The 23,392-nt window shown below is 45.5% G+C and overlaps 1 protein-coding gene and 1 long non-coding RNA gene across 2 annotated transcripts in view; one reads left to right on the top strand and one right to left on the bottom strand.

The window, feature by feature from the left end:
* Positions 1 to 684: 684 nt before the first annotated feature.
* The window catches only part of LOC144580797 (uncharacterized), a 61,300-nt gene continuing 38,592 nt past the window's right edge, over positions 685 to 23,392 (top strand). Inside the window, exons 1-2 of the long non-coding RNA XR_013530951.1 lie at positions 685 to 952; positions 9,994 to 11,609. This is a non-coding gene — a long non-coding RNA (uncharacterized LOC144580797). The remainder of the gene's footprint in view (positions 953 to 9,993; positions 11,610 to 23,392) is intronic.
* Positions 2,420 to 23,392, bottom strand: part of LOC100896690 (zinc finger protein 98) — a 129,573-nt gene continuing 108,600 nt past the window's right edge. Inside the window, exon 4 of the mRNA XM_078359920.1 lies at positions 2,420 to 2,526. Within this exon, the coding sequence (XP_078216046.1) occupies positions 2,435 to 2,526 (92 nt within the window). The 3' untranslated portion in view covers positions 2,420 to 2,434. The remainder of the gene's footprint in view (positions 2,527 to 23,392) is intronic.

Here is a 23,392-nt window from a genome sequence, read left to right as displayed (position 1 = left end):
AACTCTCAGGATCCTGCGATGCTTGTGCCCGGGGCTCATGTCACAGTGACCGCCACCGTGGCTTGGGGCAACGTCTCAGCGGCTTTCCAGAGCTGGGACTTTCTGCGGTAGTACCTTTTCCGTCAGCATTGCTGAGTCCAAGCAGGGGTCCCTGGACTTGGAGACCAAGGCAGGGCCCCTTGGTGTGTGACGTATATCCAAGGGGGGCAGTGAGCTCATGGAGCAGGGGAATGTTCTGCTGACACCCTCCTGGAAAGTCTCAGGCCCATGTTTCCGGGGTCCCCTGACCCCCGCCACACCTCATCAGACTGAGTCTCCAGCCCGATGGGACCTGAACTCCGCACATGCCTTCCAAGCCGTCTGGGTTGCAATGGTGAGGGCAGTCCCGAGTGCCCACCTCACGATCTGAATTGCCCTCCTCCTCCAGCCGATCAGATCAGGAAAGCGGTCTCAAAGAGATACGGAGGTCAGAACTATCCGGCTTCTGCACTGCTGGTGGCAGGCAGCCTCCTTCCCCAGGACTGCCCCAGTCACCGCCTCTAGCATTGTACTGTGCGGTTGCCATGGGGGAGCGGGGACACTGCCTCAGGGTATCCGGAATCAACAATGCGCATGCGCAGGCGGGGCGTCACCTGCGCGAGCACTGAGCAGGGACTCACGTCACAGTGACGGCCACCGTCTCCCGGGGAACCATCTGAGCGGCTTGAGAAAGCAGAGGCCCACTACGGTAGTGACACACCATTGGGCGACGGCCCCCCCATCACGGCTACCGTTGCCATGGTCCTGCGATTTACGGAGTCCGGCTTGGAAGAACCAGGCGGGAGAAAACGTCCAGCGGAGCTTCAGCGATGCCCAGGGCAATGGATCCCCAAGGATTCCCTAGATGCTTCAGGCCCGCCCAGACGGTGTTGGGGTGCGTCTCCTTGAAAGCTGTCCCTACTGGGATTTGCAGGTAAGGTCATCCTTTGTGCTGCGGGGCTGCTCTATCCCCAAGGGGCTTCCCAGAAGAAAGCAGAACTCCACAGCTTCAGGAGCTGCCTGGGACTGTTGGATTTCTCGGGGTGGCTTAGTCTCTGTGTGTATGTGTTTGTGTGTGCGTGTGTGTGTCTGTGTGTTTGTGTGTGTGTGCATGCGTCTGTCCCCATGTGTGTTTTCGTGTGTGTGTGTGTGATAGCACTGTATGCTTGACAAGGGGTGTGGCCAGTGCACTCCAGCGCCGTGTCTCTGTAGTCCGCCTACGTTCTGGTGCGACTCTGGCCTTGGCCCAGCTTATGAGCTGCGGGGCCCCGTGTTCTTTATATTGCTCCTGGTTTCTAAAGCCTCCGTGTCATGGGAGTCTGGTTCCCACCCGGAGGACTCCTAATCACCTGCCCATTTCTTGGGGTCAATCCTCCAGAAAGATGAGCCCAGCACACCCAAAACTAAACTCTTTCAAGGACCCTTGGTCCTGCGGCACATCTAGGGCTGGCTGTGTCCTCAGGACCCTTTGAGAGACTACGCTGGTGTCCTTCAACTGATGTGCTTTGCAGCTACTGAAAATTCTTGTTAAAGACAGTTTGTCATTCTTGTGTTGGAGTGAGTCTGTGATTCTGCATTTCTGGTAGGCACTCACTCGGGATGCCAGTGCTTATGGATCATCATTGCTATTCCCATGAGCAAGTCTCAGTATTGTTCTTGGAAGTCAGAATTGTAGATGTAGAGTCTTCATTTAAAATCCTCTTCTGAATATAGTCTTTTTTACTTCCTAATTCCTTTCATAAGATGATTAAAACACTCATTGGCAACATAGGTGGAAACAGATAGACACTTTCTAAATTAAATTTATTTTTAATGACTCAATTAGTTGACTCTTGGTTTTTAGGAGTAGATTAAATTGTATGCAGTTAGCCATGGGATGAAATCCCAGTGGGCTTGCTATCACCAATAATTGAAATCGCAGTCATGTAAGAAAACAATAACATATTTATCCTTCCATGTCTTTCTGTCAAGAATTATTAGGTACCGAATCTAGCGTGGGAATATTCCTTGCTCTCAGCTGTCTCAGTAATTTTTGGAAGCAGTGCCTGCTTTCTCTTCCACTTTCTACGAAACTGTGGTCTGCCTATGGGAACTGCAACATCTATACAGAAGCTATGCTAAGATTGGTGGAGATTTGTTATATTGGCTGCAAACACTCGGGTACCTATATTATTTTTTTTTAAATTTCTTTATTGGATTTTAGGTTTTGGGGTACATGAGCAGAGCATGCAAGACAGTTGCGTAGGTACACACATGGCAGTGTGCTTTGCTTTCCTTTTCCCCTTCACCCACATTTGGTATTTCTCCCCAGGCTATCCCTCCCCACCTCCCCCTCCCACTGGCCCTCCCCTTTCCCCCCCAATAGACCCCAGTGTTTAGTACTCCCCTCTCTGTGTCCATGTGTTCTCATTTTTCATCACCCGCCTATGAGTGAGAATATGCGGTGCTTCATTTTCTGTTCTTGTGTAAGTTTGCTGAGGATGACGTTCTCCAGATTGATCCATGTCCCTACAAACGACACAAACTCATCATTTCTGATTGCTGCATAATATTCCATGGTGTATATGTGCCACATTTTTCCAATCAAGTCTATTATCAATGGGCATTTGGGTTGATTCCAGGTCTTTGCTATTGTAAACAGTGCTGCAATGAACATTCGTGTACATGTGTCCTTATAGTAGAACGATTTATAGTCTTTTGGATATATACCCAGTAATGGGATTGCTGGGTCAAATGGAATTTCTATTTCTAAGGCCTTGAGGAATCGCCACACTGTCTTCCACAATGTTTGAACTAATTTACACTCCCACCAACAGTGTAGAAGTGTTCCTTTTTCTCCACATCCTTTCCAGCATCTGTTGTCTCCAGATTTTTTAATGATCGCCATTCTAACTGGCGTGAGATGGTATCTCAATGTGGTTTGATTTGCATCTCTCTGATGACCAGTGACGATGAGCATTTTTTTTTTTTAAGATTTTATATTTTCTTTTCTGATTCCTTTTTTTTTTTTAATTTTTTATTGGATTATAGGTTTTGGGGTACATGAGCAGAGCATGCAAGACATTTGCGTAGGTACACACATGGCAGTGTGCTTTGCTTTTCTTCTCCCCTTCACCCACATTTGGCATTTCTCCCCAGGCTATCCCTCCCCACCTCCCCCTCCCACTGGCCCTCCCCTTTTCCCCCCAATAGACCCCACTGTTTAGTACTCCCCTCTCTGTGTCCATGTGTTCTCATTTTTCATCACCAACCTATGAGTGAGAATATACGGTGTTTCATTTTCTGTTCTTGTGTCAGTTTGCTGAGGATGACGTTTCCCAGATTCATCCATGTGCCTACAAACGACACAAACTCATCATTTCTGATTGCTGCATAATATTTCATGGTGTATATGTGCCACATTTTTCCAATGCAGTCTATCATCAATGGGCATTTGGGTTGATTCCAGGTCTTTGCTATTGTAAACAGTGCTGCAATGAACATTCGTGTACATGTGTCCTTATAGTAGAACGATTTATAGTCTTTTGGATATATACCCAGTAATGGGATTGCTGGGTCAAATGGAATTTCTATTTCTAAGGCCTTGAGGAATCGCCACACTGTCTTCCACAATGTTTGAACTAATTTACACTCCCACCAACAGTGTAAAAGTGTTCCTTTTTCTCCACATCCTCTCCAGCATCTGTTGTCTCCAGATTTTTTAATGATCGCCATTCTAACTGGCGTGAGATGGTATCTCAATGTGGTTTTGATTTGCATCTCTCTGATGACCAGTGACGATGAGCATTTCTTCATATGATTGTTGGCCTCATATATGTCTTCATTCGTAAAGTGTCTGTTTATATCCTTTGCCCACTTTTGAATGGGCTTGTTTGTTTTTTTCCTGTAAATCTGTTTGAGTTCTCTGTAAATTCTGGATATCAGCCCTTTGTCAGATGGGTAAACTGCAAACATTTTTTCCCATTCTGTTGGTTGCTGATCCAATCTAGTGACTGTTTCTTTTGCCGTGCAGAAGCTGTGGAGTTTCATTAGGTCCCATTTGTCTATTTTGGCTTTTGTTGCCAATGCTTTTGGTGTTTTGTTCATGAAGTCCTTGCCTACTCCTATGTCCTGGATAGTTTTGCCTAGATTTCCTTCTAGGGTTTTTATGGTGCCAGGTCTTATGTTTAAGTCTTTAATCCATCTGGAGTTAATTTTAGTGTGAGGTGTCAGGAAGGGGTCCAGTTTCTGCTTTCTGCACATGGCTAGCCAGTTTTCCCAACACCATTTGTTAAACAGGGAATCTTTCCCCATTGCTTGTTTTTGTCAGATTTATCAAAGATTGTATGGTTGTAGATATGTTGTGTTGCCTCCGGTGCCTCTGGTTTGTTCCATTGGTCTGTATCTCTGTTTTGGTACCAGTACCATGCTGTTTTGATTACTGTAGCCTTGTAGTATAGTTTGAAATCCGGTAGTGTGATGCCCCCTGCTGTGTTCTTTTTGCTTAGAATTGACTTGGCTATGCGGGCTCTCTTTTGGTTCCATATGAAGTTCATGGTGGTTTTTTCAGATCTGTGAAGAAAGTCAATGGTAGCTTGATGGGGATAGCGTTGATTCCGTAAATTACTTTGGGCAGTATAGCCATTTTCACAATATTAATTCTTCCTAACAATGAACATGGAATGTTTCTCCATCTTTTTGTGTCCTCTCTGATTTTGTTGAGCAGTGGTTTGTAGTTCTCTTGAAGAGGTCCCTTACGTTCCTTGTGAGTTGTATTCCAAGGTATTTTATTCTTTTTGTAGCAATTGCGAATGGCAGTTCGTTCTTGATTTGGCTTTCTTTAAGTCTGTTATTGGTGTAGAGGAAGGCTTGTGATTTTTGCACATTGATTTTATATCCTGAGACTTTGCTGAAGTTGCTTATCAGTTTCAGGAGTTTTTGGGCTAAGGTGATGGGGTCTTCTAGGTATACTATCATGTCGTCTGCAAATAGAGACAATTTGGCTTCAACCTTTCCTATTTGAATACCCTTTATTTCTTTTTCTTGCCTGATTGCTCTGGCTAGAACTTCCAGTACTATATTGAATAGGAGTGGTGAAAGAGGGCATCCTTGTCTAGTGCCAGATTTCAAAGGGAATGCTTCCAGTTTTTGCCCATTCAGTATGATATTGGCTGTTGGTTTGTCATAAATAGCTTTTATTACTTTGAGATACGTTCCATCGATACCTAGTTTAATGAGGGTTTTCAGCATAAAGGGCTGTTGAATTTTGTCAAATGCCTTCTCTGCGTCAATTGAGATAATCATGTGGTTTTGTTTTTGTTTCTGTTTATGTGGTGAATTACGTTGATAGACTTGCATATGTTGAACCAGCCTTGCATTCCTGGGATGAATCCTACTTGATCATGATGAATAAGTTTTTTGATTTGCTGTTGCAATCGGCGTGACAGTATTTTATTGAAGATTTTTGCATCTATGTTCATCATGGATATTGGCCTGAAGTTTTCTTTTCTCGTTGGGTCTCTGCCGGGTTTTGGTATCAGGATGATGTTGGTCTCGTAAAATGATTTGGGAAGGCTTCCCTCTTTTTGGATTGTTTGAAATAGTTTTAGAAGGAATGGTACCAGCTCCTCTTTGTGTGTCTGGTAGAATTCGGCTGTGAACCCGTCTGGTCCTGGGCTTTTTTTGAGTGGTAGGCTCTTAATTGCTGCCTGTAGTTCAGACCTTGTTATTGGTCTATTCATAGTTTCAGCTTCCTCCTGGTTTAGGCTTGGGAGGACACAGGAGTCCAGGAATTTATCCATTTCTTCCAGGTTTACTAGTTTGTGTGCATAGAGTTGTTTGTAATATTCTCTGATGATGGTTTGAATTTCTGTGGAATCTGTGGTGATTTCCCCTTTATCACTTTTTATTGCATCTATTTGGTTGTTCTCTCTTTTATTTTTAATCAGTCTGGCTAGTGGTCTGTCTATTTTGTTAATCTTTTCAAAAAACCAGCTCTTGGATTTATTGATTTTTTGAAGGGTTTTTCGTGTCTCAATCTCCCTCAGTTCAACTCTGATCTTAGTTATTTCTTGTCTTCTGCTGGGTTTTGAGATTTTTTGATCTTGCTCCTCTAGCTCTTTCAATTTTGACGATAGGATGTCAATTTTGGATCTCTCCATTCTCCTCTTATGGGCACTTATTGCTATATACTTTCCTCTAGAGACTGCTTTAAATGTGTCCCAGAGGTTCTGGCACGTTGTGTCTTCGTTCTCATTGGTTTCGAAGAACTTCTTTATTTCTGCCTTCATTTCGTTGTTTACCCAGTCAACATTCAAGAGCCAGTTGTTCAGTTTCCATGAAGCTGTGCGGTTCTGGGTCGGTTTCTGTATTCTGAGTTCTAACTTGATTGCACTATGGTCTGAGAGGCTGTTTGTTATGATGTCAGTTGTTTTGCATTTGTTGAGCAGTGCTTTACTTCCAATTATGTGGTCAATTTTAGAGTAGGTGTGATGTGGTGCTGAGAAGAATGTGTATTCTGTGGATTTGGGGTGAAGAGTTCTGTAAATGTCTATCAGGTTTGCTTGCTCCAGGTCTGAGGTCAAGCCCTGGATATCCTTGTTGATTTTCTGTCTGGTTGATCTGTCTAATATTGACAGTGGAGTATTGAAGTCTCTCACTATTATTGTGTGGGAGTCTAAGTCTCTTTGTAAGTTATTAAGAACTTGCCTTATGTATCTGGGTGCTCCTGCATTGGGTCCATATATGTTCAGGATCGTTAGCTCTTCTTGTTGTATTGATCCTTTTACCATTATGTAATGGCCTTTTTTGTCTCTTTTGATCTTTGTTGTTTTAAAGTCTATTTTATCAGAGATGAGAATTGCAACTCCTGCTTTTTTTTTTTTTTTTTTTTTTTTTTTGCTCTCCATTTGCTTGGTAAATCTTCCTCCATCCCTTTATTTTGAGCCTTTGTGTATCCTTGCATGTGAGATGGGTTTCCTGGATACAGCACACTGATGGGTTTTGGATTTTTATCCAATTTGCCAGTCTGTGTCTTTTGATTGGTGCATTTAGTCCATTTACATTTAGGGTTAATATTGTTATGTGTGAATTTGATACTGCCATTTTGATGCTAAGTGGCTGTATTGCCTGTTAGTTGTTGTAGATTCTTCATTATGTTGATGCTCTTTAGCATTCAGTGTGATTTTGGAATGGCTGTACTGGTTGATCCTTTCTATGTGTAGTGCCTCTTTTAGGAGCTCTTGTAAAGCAGGCCTGGTGGTGACAAAATCTCTGAGTACTTGCTTGTTCGCAAAGGATTTTATTTTTCCTTCACTTCTGAAGCTCAGTTTGGCTGGATATGAAATTCTGGGTTGAAAGTTCTTTTCTTTAAGAATGTTGAATATTGGCACCCACTGTCTTCTGGCTTGTAGTGTTTCTGCCGAGAGATCTGCTGTGAGTCTGATGGGCTTCCCTTTGTGGGTGACCTGACCTTTCTCTCTGGCTGCCCTTAGTATTTTCTCCTTTATTTCAACCTTGTTGAATCTGACGATTATGTGCCTTGGGGTTTCTCTTTTAGCGGAATATCTTTGTGGTGTTCTCTGTATTTCCTGCATTTGAGTGTTGGCCTGTCTTGCTAGGTGGGGGAAATTTTCCTGGATGATGTCCTGAAGAGTATTTTCCAGCTTGGGTTCATTCTCTTTGTCCCCTTCCGGTACACCTATCAAGCATAGGTTAGGTCTTTTCACATAGTCCCACATTTCTTGGAGACTCTGTTCATTTCTTTTTGTGCTTTTTTTCTCTAATCTTGGTTTCTCATTTTATTTCATTGAGTTGGTCTTCAACTTCAGATATTCTTTCTTCTGCTTGGTCAGTTTGGCTATTGAAACGTGTGCATGCTTCGCGAAGTTCTCGTATTGTGTTTTTCACCTCCTTTAATTCATTCATATTCCTCTCTAAGTTATCCATTCTTGCTGTCATTTCCCCATATTTTTTTTCAAGTTGCTTAGTTTCTTTGCATTGATTTAATACATGTTCTTTTAGCTCACAAAGTTTCTCATTATCCACCTTCTGAAGTCTAATTCTGTCATTTCATCACAGTCATTCTCCATCCAGCTTTGTTCCCTTGCTGGTGAGGAGTTTTGGTCCTTTCTAGGAGGGGAGGTATTCTGGTTTCGGGTGTTTTCCTCCTTTTTTCGCTGGTTTCTTCCCATCTTTGTGGATTTGTCCGCTGGTTGTCTGCGTAGTTGCTGACTTTTCGATTGGGTCTCTGAGTGGACACCCAGATTGTTGATGGTGAAGTATTTCTGTTACTTGGTTTTTCTTCTACCATTCCAGCCCCTTCGCTGTACGACTGCTGAGGTTCACTCCAGGCCCTGCTTGTCTGGGGCGCACCTCTAGCAGCTGTGGCACAGTGAGGGATGCTACCAGTTTCTTTCTCTGCTATCTTTGTCCCAGGATGATGCCTGCCAAATGTCAGTCTTTTGGATTTAGAGGAGTCAGGGAGCTGCTTCAGGAGACAGTCTGTACTTTATAGGAGCTCAAGTGCTGAGCTGTCATCTCTGTTGTTCATTTAGGGCTGTTAGGCTGCTATGTTTGATTCTGCTGCAACAGTGCTCATTAAAAAAACCCTTTTTTTTTTCAAATGCTCTGTGTTGGGGTGTTCGGGCTTTATTTTTGGATGTCCGCTGAGGTGTTCTGCCCAGCTAGGAGGCAGACTAGCCACTGTTTGCCTACCGTGGCTCCGCCCTGCTGTTGTGTGATTCTCCCTGTTGCTGCAGGCTCTGCTGTTCTGCTGTGGTCTCTGCTACGCCCTGCGGCAGAGTCTCTTTGTTGTAGCGGGTTGCCTCGGCAACGGCAGGCTGGGTCAGCAGTGGGCGTGTATCTCAGTAGGGACGGGTTGCCTCGGTAATGGTGGACGCCCCTCCCCCACAGAGCTTCTCGGACCACCTGCCGGAAGATTGTTTGAAATCGCAGTTTTGTTCGTCCCACTGGGCTACGCCGAACGCTCTGTTTCTGCAATCCCCTGGGCTGGCCCCCTGTCCAAGTCTCGTTCAGTCTCAAGTTCAGCCCTCTCAAGTCTCAGGTTGCTGGTTCAACAGGGCACCCGGACAAGTGCGCCCTGTGGGGAGCGCTGGGGTGGCCAGCCGCCGCCACCCCGGCTGCCGGCTTTGCCAGGCCAACATACTTCCTGGCTTCCCGCGTCTCCTTTATACTTTGGAGTTTCTCCATTTCGTGGGCAACAAAGATCAGTCTGGAAATGCAGCTCCGACTCACCTCTCCGCGGATTCAACGAGAGCTCCAATCCTGGGTTGTTCTCACAGCGCCATCTTGAGTCCTCCAACTCCTATATTATTTTTAAACATCTGTATGCATGCCTTGAAATGGTAAATGTATTCTGAACTACAGGACAGGAATTGCACCTGAATTCGTTTAAAATGATCTTTCCTGTTTCTTCTGCTTTTCCTTCTTTTTCTTCTGCTCTTCTTTTGTTGCTGAAAAATTATTACTTTCCATAAACACGAATGAACCTGCATACATGTGAGCAAACAATGTGTGTGGTATGATCCCAGGGTTAGCATTTCAGCTATGGAAGTCATATGTGGTAACTTAGGAAAACTTACATCCTCTGAGTAAATCCTCATGATGGACATTTATAAAAGTATGTACAAAGTATATTTAATTTGTTACTTTTTATTTCCTGTGGTACAAATGGTCACAAAATGCAGTGGTCCCGTATAGTATTAATGAGGAAAGGATAATTTTTCAAGCACCTTACTTTGGCAATCATGTTTAACAGAGGAAATATGTTTTTATCAATAGTTAAACATTAGATCTCGTTTGGATTCTTCTTTCCCAGAGAAGCAGAAGAGGAAAAAACTTTGGTCCTGAGGGGTGGGGGGGAAACATGAGGTTGGAAGAAGTTAAACACTTTTGCACAGCCTTACCTTTGAGAAGTCTTCTTTCTTCAAATTGTTCCCTCATACCCTTCTCATGTTTTCTGTTTTCTTTTCTCAGCACTTGTATGGCAGGAAAGAGTTTTTAGAGAGGGAAAACAAAGACGGTCTGTGTTTGAAAATAAGCCCTAAGCTGAGGATTGAAGAACCGAATGTATCACATGCAAGGGAACTGGAGACAGTGAAAATCTTGTCAAGTTAAGTTGGTTGCTAAGACTTGGTCTTGACGGGATCAAAGTTCCATGTTGATGATTTGCTAATCACAGAAAACAAGTGAAACCTAATGGCAGTGTAGGGCCTTTATTAAAGTAGAATTTAATGGAAACACTACTTCAGAAAAAGGTGTCAGCCACTGATTGACCTCCAACAGATGGTTACACTCTGGGTTTAAGTGTCAATGAGATAACAATCTGCATTTTTAACAGAATGAGTGATTTGTCTTTTGAGAAGGAAATTTTAAAAACTCCTCTGTATGCAGGCAATGAATATGATTTGATCTAAACACTTTGTACCAAGAGTATAATGTTTTCTATCCAAACAATAAAGTGACTATGCTCTGTTAGCATTTTGTGCCTGGCTTTCTTGGGGGTACTCAGCGGCATACCGAGACATCCGTCTCGAGATGGGAATCGCCCCGAAAACCTTCTGAGATGCTCTCTCCACCTGGTCTGCCCCCATGGGATGCCAGTTCCAGGTGTTACCAAATTTGCTTCACGCTGGGATTGCTGCTCTTTCTTTCTGAACTCTCAGGATTCTGCGATGCTTGTGCCCGGGGCTTATGTCACAGTGACCGCCACCGTGGCTTGGGGCACCATCGCAGCGGCTTTGCAGAGCCCGGGCTTTCTGTGGTAGGGCCTTCTCCATCAGCAGTGCTGAGTGAGTGCAAGCAGACGTCCCTGGACTTGGAGACCAAGTCAGGGCTCCTTGGTGTGTGGCCCATATTCAAGCAGGACAGTGAGCTCACGGAGTAGATGAATGTTCTTCTGACACTTTCCTGGAAGGTCTCAGACCCATGTTTCTGGGGTTCACCGACCCCCGCGCACCTCATCAGACTGAGTCTCCAGCCCGATGGGACTCGACCTCCGCCCACGCCTTCCAAGCCCTTTGGGTTGCAATGGTGAGGGCAGTCCTGAGTGCCCTCCTCACGATTTGAATCGCCCTCCTCACGATTTGAATCGCCCTCCTCCTCCAGCTGATCAGATCAGGAAAGCCGTGTCAAAGAGGTAAGGGGGCCAGAACTGTCTGGCTCCTGCACTGCTTGTGGCAGACAGCCTGCTTCCCCACTACTGCCTCCGGCACCGCCTCCAGCATTGTCCTGTGCGACTGCCGCGGGGGAGCACGGACACTGGGGCGGCCATCCGGGACCGCCAATGCGCATGCGCAGGCGGGGTGTCACAAGCGCGAGCGCTGAGCCCGGGCTTGCGTCACAGTGACGGCCACCGTGTCCTGGGGAACCGTCGGAGCTGCTTGAGAAAGCAGGCGCCCACTGCGGCAGTGCCTCACCGTTGGGCGGCGGTCCCCCACCTCACGGCGATCCTCGCCAACGTCCTGCGATTTCCGGAGTTCGGCTTGGCGTAACTAGGAGGAGAAAACGTCCAGAGGAACTACAGGGATGCCCAGGGCGATGGATCCCCAAGCATCCCCAAGATGCTTCAGGCCTGCCCAGACAGTGTTGGGGTGAGTCTCCTTGAAAGTTGTCCCTACTGGTATCTGCAGGTAAGGTCAGCCTGTGTGCTGCAGGGCTGCTCTATCCCTGAGGGGCTTCCCGGAAAAGAGCAGAACCCCACAGCCTCAGGAGCTGCCTGCAACTGTTTGATTTCTCAGGGTGGCTTTGTGTGTGTGTGTGTGTGTGTGTGTGTGTGTGTGTGTGTGTGTGTGTGTTTGTTTGTTTCTGCCTTTTACGGACAGTAGTGCTGAGAAGCAGGGGTCCCTGGGCTTTGAGACCAATGCAGAATCTCCAGCCCCATGGGACCAGATTTCTGCCCACGCTGTCTGATCCTGAATCCAATGGAGAGTTCAGTCTGGAGTGCCCACTTCAGGGTCTGAAGTGCTCTCCTCCTCCAACTGACCTGTTCAGGAAATTCAGTTCAAGGCGGTACTGGGCAGAATCACATCAGCTACTTCTTGGTACTTCTGCCCAGAACAAAAGTTGGACCAAAACTATGACCTCAAGGAGCCACAGGATAAAAAATAAAATAGAATATTGGACCAGACCCAGCATCTCTTGGGGTAAACACAAGCCTGTCCAGTATGTATCCTCAAAGGAAGAGTACCAGGAAAACCACAGAGGCATCCCGAACCCCAGAGCAGCTCCTTTGGCTAAGAAGCCTCCTGGGTCCTCACACTGGGAGAACAGGGCAGTCTACTTGTGACACAAAGCTTCCATTCATGAGCTAGTCCTAATTCTGGCCTTACTTGTCCTCCCGAGCAGTGTCACAGTGTCCTGCTGACCCTGTTGTTTGAAGCTATAGTGAAGACAGCCACATCAGGGCCCCTGCCTAGCCAAGACCTCGCTGAGCATGACAACTGGAAAAAACTGATAATCTTTGAGGATGTAGGGAATGGTGTCAGCTGGCCCAGACCAAATCTAGTTGTTGGGTTCCGTATTGAAATAACTGATCTCAGGCCCACAACCTGACAGGGACAGCTGTGCCATCTCTTGAATCCAGGCACAGAGGGCTGCCCTTAATTTCCCGTGCCAGTCCACCCAGCCAGAGCTACCCAAGGTAAGGGGAAAGTAGAGGCAGTGCCCTTTATTTGCACAAATACCCCCAAGAGAATGGGGCCACTGCACCAGCCTGTGACTAGAGGTGGATATTGAATCTTGTTTGCCCGGCTGGATGCTGCAGGTCAACACACCAAACCCAACTTCCCTGGGCAGCTTATGTGCAAAGGCACACAGAGTCAGGCACCCGTCAGGACATGAGCCGATGCAAACAGCCAAGCCAGAGGATAGGGCCCATTCTTCATGTTTGAGGGGAAGAGAGGTTTGCAAGATACCAGCTCTCAAATGTTAATTCACTTAGAAGCCTCTCAGGAACTTTTCTCTACACCCTTACACCCTCAAACAGAATCCTAACAACAGCCGAGATATCCGACCAGGCACTCACCCTTTTTCCAGTCTCTGCCTCCAAGCAGAATCTCACTGAATCCAAACAGCCTTCAGTGGTAGGTGCTGCTATCAACCCTGTTCCTGTGGTCCACATGACCAAGCCACTCAGCCAGGGCCACACAGCAAGGCAGGGCTGAAGTCAGGATTGAACCCAAGCAGACCAGCTTCAGAGCTGAGCCATACAGCCCAGAGGCATTGGGGAGTCCAAAAAATGGGCACTGGTGAGGAGTGGGCTGCACAATGTTTTTCCCTTCAATGCACCTCCTCACACGGCCCAGACAACCCACAGGCGGCTAGGACTAGGCCAGAGGGGAGAAGGGGATCACTAAAAGCACAAAGCCCCAGTGGCATGAGGTCCCCAAGTGGGACTGCATGTCAAGTGATACCCACCTATTAAGGGCTGGGTTTTGGGCTCTTGGGTCCTTATCACTTAGTCCCCACAAAATGGAAACCCTGAGTTAGGGAGTCTTTTACCCTCATGTGACAGATGAGGACACAGACTCAGAAAGGCCAAGTGGCTCACAGAAAGTCACACACTGGTTAGGAGTGGAGACTTGATTCAAACCCAAAGCCCCTTTCCCTCACACCTCACCTCAAGGCCAGTTCTAGTTGGCAGAGAGGAGCTCACACTTCCAGACCAGTTCCATACATTTAATCATCTGCACAGCAAACGCCTGGACTTTGCTTCACAGAAATTGATCATGTTGTCACGGGGTTGGGGTGGCCTGGGCCCTCAGGAAACATCCCAACTGACATTCCCATTGCTCTTGTTTAGGAGGTCAGTCCTAGGAAATCCTACTCCTCATTCCTTCCCAGGCTTTATCTGACCAAAGTACCTCCAGGAGAGCAGGGAGCCCTATTTTCACACACCGAGAGAAGACAGGGGTGACACAGGCCTACATCTGAACTCTCACCAACCTCAGACTCTGCAGACCTGGTTGCCCTCGGCCTTGTTTTAAGTGGTATATGAAAAATAGTAACTTTTTATATCATTCATACGAAGAGGAGACACAGGGTCTTACTCATTTTTCTAAGCCTAAATACAAGAGTCAGTATCTCTTCTGTTGGGTGGTTCAACTCAAAAGGTATGCCAGTCATTATTGAACCTGTGAGCTGAACCAAGATATATGTTACAATGGCACCTCTCAGTAGGGAGCAAGCAGGAAAGACACATTACCCAGGTGCTAGGCCATGGATATGTCAGAGTCTTCTCAGAAAGCAGAGACCAGGCTGGAGAATCACATTATTGGTGTGCTTGGCCAAGAATATTTTAAAATCTCCTCCTGAAAGCCATGTAACAGGAACAAAATTACCTCACCTAAGTGCTGGGCCCAGCAGTATGTCACAATGCTCTCTGTGGGTAAATCCCAGGCAGGAGAGACACAGCAACTTGTTCCTGGGTGCAGAAATAAGTCACAATTATTCTTTTTGGCCACATTCAGGAAGAAAAAGAGTCACAGTTCTGAGGTGATGGATGTAGACATATGTCACAGGCTCACTGCAGGCAGGGCTCAGGCAGGGGCCTCACATCCCCTAGGTTCTGGGCCTAGCGATGTGTCCTGGTACCCAAAATATGTGGGGCAAAGCAAATAGAGGAGAGTTTCATCATCTAGAATCAGGGACAAGGGTATGTCACAATTTTCCTTTTCTTGGCAGTGCCCTGATGAAAGAGAAGAGTCCCATCACCGTGTTTCTGGGTTCAGCAATACATCACAATCCCTTCTTGGTCAGAGCCCAAGTGGGAGAAGAAAGTCAGATCACTTAGGTCCTGGGTTCAGAAATATGTCAGGACACCCTAGGAGGAGAGGGCCAAGGAAAGAGAGTCAAAAGAAATACGTCACAATCACACCTGCAGAAACATCCAGGGATGAAAATAACCATCATCCCCATGTCCCAGTTCTAGGTATAAGAGTCAATACATTCTGTATGTTGGGTCTCAGCACATGAGTACAATCTCAACAAGGGACAGGATCCTTATATGACAGCCACAATCCCTCCTCTGCACCATATTATTTTCAAAGGGTCATACCCTCACAGGTGTGCTGAATCTTGGTCAGGTAGGTTGTTGACTCTCCACACACAGCAGTCAGTTTTCAACTTCCCACTGACTCTGGGCATGAGATTCAACACCTTAACACCGGCTGTGTTCATGTGGCTGGATGACAATCTTTACTGTAGGCTGGGTGTGCATGCATCTATCACAATCTCATTTGTATGCCTTGCCCTGTAGGAACCCTCTTTGTCTTACTGGGAACATTATACAGTATGCATGAGAATTTCAATCCATTCTGAAACTTTGGTTCTTGGGCAAACCCACAATTTTACCTGAGTCTAAGCCCAGATATGAGAGTGAACATGTTTAAGAATGGCTGCATTTAGATAGAAGGATCTTCACCTGCCTATGACCTGGGTTAAGAAATGAGTCTCCATTCCCCCTGCCAGGTGTTCACATATGCAGTCTCAATTTCAACTGTGAACTGCATCCACGAGTTAGATTCAGGACCTCACAAGTGGGCTCTGTTTATGTGCATGGGTGACAAGGCTAATGGTTGGCTGGGTGTGCATACAGGAAGAAAATTTCTATTGTGTTCTGTGCCCTGAATTTACATTATCTGTATCACCCCAGGGCTTTATACAATCTGGGAGGAAGTAATGATTTTTTATGATTTTTATACAAAGAGGAAACCCAGGTGCATTTTATCTATTTCTCACAACTTAACTAGGACAAACAGTATCTTTTTACCGGTGAATTTGACATATGGACTCACAAATAAAGGACATTTTGCTTTTTTATTTTAGGCTTAGGTAATGGATAAAGTACTGGGTCTCCCATGTGAGGAAAGTTACCTAATACTATGTTACTTTAGCTTATCCTATAAAGCTTTTGTGTGACATTGAGAGTATAATAACGGGATCCAGTATGCAGGTGAAATCGTGACTCTCATAGGCACACTCAACTAAAAATTAGGATTGTTCCCCTGACACATAAAAATAACCCAGTGGTGAGGTCCTGAATCTCACAGGCACACTCCAAAATTAGATTTGTGACATTCATATGTGAGTCCCAGGACAGTTAGTATGATGACTTATTATTGGAGCCAGCTTACAGACACTTTGATGACTGTCATACCTATATTTGGCTAATAAGAGAGATGTGACTCCCATATGCGGGCATAGGGCAATGGGTACAAACATTGGTTTATACCAGTATGAAGGTCTCAAAGCAGATTGCAACTGCCACTTACACCATATAAAGCCCATGGATAATACAGAGAGTGTCATAACAAAACCAAGAACACAGGTGAAATTGTGACTCTCCTATACACACTCAGCCAACTGTTAACATTGTCAGTTCCACACATGGAAACTGTTCACAGTGAGGCTGTGGATAGACTCATAGACTGAGAAAGATTTTGGATTTGGAACTGTGGCTCTCTTGCAGGGATAGAGTCCACCATTAAAATTGTGACTCATGTACTTGGAACCAACTCAAATGAGATCTCTTGACTTTTGTACATGAAGTCAGAAAATGTGTGGAATTTTAAATCTCATTTCTCCACCTTCTTGCTGTGTTACTGTGACAGATACCTTTGCCCAGTGCCTGAGTGATCTGATTATCCTGCCTAAGTAAAGCTGTCAAAATAAAATTGATATATACCTGGGCCAAGCATTTAAGTTATTTTGCTTTCCTGCATTGGCCCTGTCCTCAGGAAAAAATGCAACGTATCAATGGGCCTATAACCTAGGTTACATAATCATCTGCTTCTGCCTGGGCCCTGCCAACAGAGTTGGTTGTAGCACATAACTGGGCCAATCACCTAAGTGGTTTGTCCTTTTGCGTGGGCTTTGCCACAGTGTGGGTTGTGACCTATCAATGAGCCCTATGCATGAATAATAGGACTCTCCTGCCTTGGCCCCTCCAAAAGGAGACATTGTAATACATCAATAGGCCCATCAACTGGGTATTGTGACTCTCCCCTCTTACCTGAGCCTTGTTCACAGGCTGACATATTACCATGCCCTGCATGCAGATAGTGTGTCTTTCCTGCATAAACCTGCCCAATGAAGGCATTGAGACATACTGCTGGGCCCAGTACCCAGGTTATGTGACTTTTCTGCCACAGCCCTGCCCACAGAGGGGATATCCAGATGTGTTTTTTGGTCCAGCATTCAGGTGATCTGATTATCTTTTCTGCTTTATTCACACAGGCTAAGTTTGACATATAGTTTTCCCAGCTCACAGGCATTACAATTACACTCATATGAGAACGCAGATAATAGGATTATTTTGAGGCTCTTAGCTAGACTTCAGGCAGTAGGTAAAGTCCTGGGTGTCCTACTTTTAGAAGGGTCACAGCGATGTATGAAATTCATACATATCCTATAAACACTTCATGCTACAGAGAATTTAATAACAGGGCTGAGCACACAGGTGAGATTGTGACTCACACAGGCACACCAAGCCAACAATTAGGAGTGTCACTTCCAAACATAAAAGAAACACACTGGTGAGCTTCTGGACCTCACATGCAGATAGAGTCCACAGTTAAAAGTCTGACTGCCATGCATACATCTGGAAACAGGTTGAACAGTGACTGATTTCTGGACCCAACTCAGAGGCACAGTGATTCGTTGCATACCTGGACCTAGCTAACAGGAGAGGTGTTGACTCTCATAGGTAGCCTTAAAGCAATGGGCAAGGTCCTGGGCTTTCTATTTGTATGAAGATTGTGGAAGATTACAAAACTCACACATAGTGTATGGCCCCTCCTTGTGGTACAGAGAGTGTCATAACAGATCCCAGCACAAGGCAAAAATCGTGACTCTCATAATTGTACCCAAATGCCAGAGAAGTGTCACTTCCACACATGGACAGTGAGGTCCTGAGTATCGCATGTGCATACTCTCCACAGTTCAAATTGTGACTGTCATACCTGAATCTGGCCAGAGGGAGAATGGCGACTTCTTTCTGCACCCAACTCGCAGGCACAGTGAGAGCTGTCATGTCTGAATCTAGCCAATAAGAGAGATGTTAGCTCTCATTCCTGTGCTTATGACAATGAGTAAGATCATGAGTTCATACCAGCATGTAGATCTCAGTGTGGATTGTGACTTTCAAGCATATCATAGAAAGCCCTCGGGTGGCACCAAGAGTGTGATAACAGGGCCCAGTGCACAGGTGAGATAGGGACCCTCGTAGGCAAACCCAGTTTACAGTAAGCATTTTTCACCCTCTTAGACACAGCCCATAGTTCAGGTTCTGAATCTCACACTTGGAGGCAGCTAAAACTTGGAATTGTGAGTCTTATACATGGATCAAGTTCACAGATGAGATGATGACTTTCGGACCAAGATTCATCACACCTCTGAGGCTGTGACTCTACTACTAGGACACAATCTAAAGCTTGAATTGAGGTTCCCAGGCACCAATCTATTCCAGTATCTAGATTCTGACTCACATAAATGAACTGAACACACAGGAGGTGCTGACTCATCCTAAGAGCTGGACATGTTTGGGATTGTTTATCTCATCCCTGGACTTTGGTGGAAGTGTGATTGTGACATATGCTGTTGCCCATATCCTGTGTGGTTTTTGCTTTCTGACTGTGCCCAGTCCACAGATAAAGTTGTGAAATATACCACAGCCAAACACCAAGGTAATATGACTGTCCTCATCAGCCTGAACCCGTCACTTAGAAGTGGCTGTTACTTATTTCTGAATATAACACCTGGGTGATGTGACTCCTCTTGTGTCAAGGCTATGAGCACGAAAATTGTGACATATCACTGGGCCCAGCACCTAGATAATGTGCTTGTTCTGCCTTAATTCTCCCCACAGGGGCCATAATGACATATTTTTTAGTCAATCACCTAGGTGAAGTAGTGTTCTCTCCTGCCTGGGCCTCGGCATCAGAAGAACATGTGACATACTGCTGGACACAGCACCCAGGTGATTTGGGTCTTCTCTGCTCCCTGATCTTTGCCAGTAGTGGGGATTGTGAACTACTACTTAACCCAGCACCTAATTTTTCTGACTCACTTCTTTTGCTAAATCCTAAAAACAGTGGGAATTGCAACATATTGTGGGAAGCAGCAACTAGGTGATGTGACTCTCCTCTCTTGCCTGGGCCCTGCCCACATTGGGCATTACATAGTGCTGAGCTCATCACCTAAGTAACATTATGGTTCTCCTCTGCTTGGGACCTGTCGATATAAAGGATTGTCACATATCACCAGGACCAGAACCCAGCTGATATGCCTCTTTTTCCCTGATCCTGCTTTCAGTGTGGATTGACATATTCTTGTCCTAGCATCCAGGTGAGGTGACTCTTCTGCCTGGTGTCTCCCTATAGGTGGAATTTTGACATACACTTGGGCTCAGCTCACTGGTGTAATGATGACAATTATACCTTAATCCAGCCAATAGGAGAGACACTGACATTTTTCCAAGGCTTAGGGCAATCTGTGAGGTCTGGGTGTTTCTAGTACAAAGGTCAGAGAAAATTACAATACTCATGCATATTTTATAAGGCTTTCAGTTGGTACAGAGAGTGTCATAACAGGGCTCAGCATACATGTGAGACTGTGACTCTCATAAGCACACCCAGCCAACAGTTAGGAGTTTAACTTACACACATGTAAAGGTCCAAAATCAAACCTGTAAATGCAGTTTGCAGTTAGAATTGTGACTTTTTTGGATGCAGCCACAGGTAGGATGGTGACTCATTTCTGAATGACACTGACAGGCACAGTGACGACTCTCATTCCTGGATGCAGAAAATTAGACACAGGTTGGCTCTCATACCTGGGCTTAGGGCAACAGGTAAAATCATGGGTCACACCAGCCCAAAATTCTCAGAACAGATTGTGACTCTCACGCATGTCATATAAAGCCTTTGGGCGATACAGAAAATGTCATAACAGTGTCAATTACACAGGTGAAATTGTGATTCTTAAATGCACACCCACCCAATAGTAGAAAAGTAAGAGTTGCGACTCTCCCACATGGACACAGCTCACTTTTGAGGTTTGAATCTGATACCCAGAGGCAGTTAAAAGTTAAAATCATGACTCTCATTCATGGATCCCATCCACAGGTGGGGTAGTGACTCTTGAACCAGAATTCAGCACACCGTGAGCCTGTGACTTTCATATCAGGACACAGTTTCTAGGTGGGGTTGGAACTCTCACACACAGATCCAATTTACTATTGAGATGATGAGACCTGTACTTGCATGTAACGCACAGGAGGCATTGACTCTTATACCTAAAGCTGGGACATGTGCAGAATTGTAAATCTAACCACTGGACCTTCTTGCACGTGTGATTCTAGCACTTGAGAAGTTTCATTTACCTGTGTTGGCCAAGCCTACACAGTGACATTAATAAAAATCAAGCATCTAGGTAATATAACTCTCCTTCTTGGGCACTAATCTCAAGGGAGATTTTTAAAATATTTCTGGGCCCAGCACATAAGTGATATGATTATTTTCTCCTGCCTGGTGCCTGCACACTGGGAACATTTTGACATATCACTGGGCCCAACACCTAGGGGACATGACTCCCCTTTCATGTCTGTGCCTTGTCCATTTTAGGAATTATGACATTGCACTTAACCTAGCACTCAGGTGAAGTAAATATTCTTTTCTGTTTGGGTTTTGCATACAGGGGCATAGGTGATATAATGCAGGGCCTAACATTAAGGTGCTGTGACTTTACTTCATGGGGAACGTCCAAAGGGAGGATTGTGACATCTCTCTGGACCCAGCACCTAAATGATGTGACTCTCTTTTTTCCTGAGCTCTTTATAGAGGGGGAATTATGACCTATTGCTGAGTATAGCTCCTGGGTGCTGTGACTCTTCTGCCTGAGACCTGCTCACAGGGGGCATTGGAGCATATATTTGGGTTCATCACCTACTGATGTGACTGTCTCCTTCTGCCTGTGCTTTGCTGCAAAAAAAGCCTGGTCCATACCACTGGGCTGAGCACCCAGGTAATGTAACTCTCTTTTCTGGACCTTGCCCACAGGGAGCATTGTAACATTGCACTGGGCCCAGTGATGCAAAGCACCCAGAGGACGTTATAATCCAGCCCCATCCCTGCTCCCAGCTCAAAGGGATGAGGATGACTCTTGTAACTTAACTCGACTAATAGCAGAGATGAGGGCAACCAGAAAGGTCCTTAGTTTTCTAATTGTATAAAGATCAGAAAAGATGCCATCCCTCATAAATACTATATAAAGCACTCGAGTGGTAACGAGTATCATGACAGGGCACAGCACACAGTTGAGATTGTGACTCTCATGTGACACCCAGGCCACAGTTATAACTGTCACTCTCTCACATAAACAGAGCCTGCTGGTAAAATTTTAAACTGAATTGAGAACACAGTCCACAGTTGAAATTTTGATTTTCTTTTTTCTTTTTTTTTCTGAGACGGAGTTTTGCTCTTGTTACCCAGACTGGAGTGCAATGGCGCAATCTCGGCTCACCGCAACCTCCGCCTCCTGTCTTCAGGCAATTCCCCTGCCTCAGCCTCCTGAGTAGCATTACCGGAACACGCCACCATGCCCAGCTAATTTTTTTGTATTTTTAGTAGAGATGGAATTTCACCATGTTGACCAGGATGGTCTCGATCTCTTGACCTCGTGATCCACGCACCTCGCCCTCCCAAGAAATTGTGATTTCCATAAGGGAATATGGCCACAGTTTCAATGGTGACTCATTTATGGTGTCAGATCACAGGAACCATGATAACCCTCATACCTGGATCCAGCCAATAAGAGAGATGTTCAATCTCCTTCCTGATTCTAGGGCAATGAGTAAGGCTGTGAATCCATATAGGCATGAAGGTCTCAGAGAAAATTGTGAATCTCAGGTGTATACTTTAAAGCCGTTGAGATGTACCATGTGTCATAATAGGGCCCAGCACACCAATGAGACTGTGACTCTTGTATGCACACCCAGCTGAAAGTAAGATTTGTCACCCTCTCAGTTGAATACAGCACACTGTCGAAGTCCTAAATGTCATAGCTGGAGGCTATCAAAATGTAGAATTGTGTCTGAGACAAGAATCCAGTCCAAGAGAGTTAGTGGCTCTCTGACCTGGACTCAGCACACCTGTGAGGCTGTGAGTTCCCTACTGGGATATAGTCTGCTGGTGAGATTGAGGTCTCATGCACATACCCAGTCCACCACTGAGTTTGTGACTCATGTACTAGGACCATATCCAGAGCTGGGACACATACAGGATTGTCAGTCTCATCCCTGCACCTTTTCACAAATGTGATTATGACATATGTCTTTGCCCAGCCCCTCAGTAATTTGACTTTCCTGCCTGGGTCCAGCCCCAAACTGGAATCGTGACATATACCTGGGCCAAGCACCTAAATGCTGTGCCTTTCTTCTTTTGCCAAGGAGCTGCAAACAGAAAAGATTGTGACATATTGCTAAGCCCAGCATTTAGGCTATATGATTCTTCCTTTAGGAATGTTGTGATATATTCTTCTCTGGAAAATGGGACATTGTGACATATTTCTCCCTGAAACATGAGACATTGTCATTCCTCTCTGTTCCTACAGGGACATTGTGACATATCTCTGGGAACATTAACTAGATTAAGGAATTCCCTTATTCCTGGGTCATTCCCTCAGGGCAGATTATGACATATCATGGAACACAGAACCTAGGTGATTTGATTATCCTCCACTGCCAGGCCCCATCCACAGTATGATGGTAACATATTGCTGAGCCCAGCAACTAGATGATGTCGCTTTGCTTTCCTGCCTGGAATCTGTTCAGTGAAAAAGAGTTATATATTTCTAGGCCACGCACCTAGAAAATATGACTCTCACCTCCTCACAGTGGAAAAGGTGATGTCACTGGGCTCATCACCTAGGTGATGTAATGCTCCTCCCCTTTCTTGACCCACCCACAGTGGGTGTTGTGACATATTACCATTTTCAACAGCTAAATGATGTGACTCTTCTTCTGATTGAGCCCTCCTCATAGAGAGCATGGTGACATACAGCTTGGCCTTGAATCCAGATGATTTAACTCTCCTACCTAGGCTCTGCCTATAGGAAACAGTGTGACATGTCTCCACATCCATCACCTAAGTGATGTGACTCTTCTGTCTGATTCTGGCTCACAGAAGAGAACAGAACATATCACTGGACCCAGCACCTGGGAAATGTATCCCTATGCTTTTCCTAGGCCTTGCTTTTAGGGTCAATTGTGACATGTATTTGGATGTAACACCTAGGTCATGTAACTCTCTTTTCATGCCTGGGCAGTGCCCAAGGGGAGACTGTGACATGTTGCTGAGCCCAGGACCCAGGGGATGTT

The sequence above is a fragment of the Callithrix jacchus genome, chromosome 22 (assembly GCF_049354715.1).
Source record: "Callithrix jacchus isolate 240 chromosome 22, calJac240_pri, whole genome shotgun sequence".
NCBI lineage: Eukaryota > Metazoa > Chordata > Mammalia > Primates > Cebidae > Callithrix > Callithrix jacchus.
This window is presented reverse-complemented; position numbering and strand designations above follow the sequence as displayed.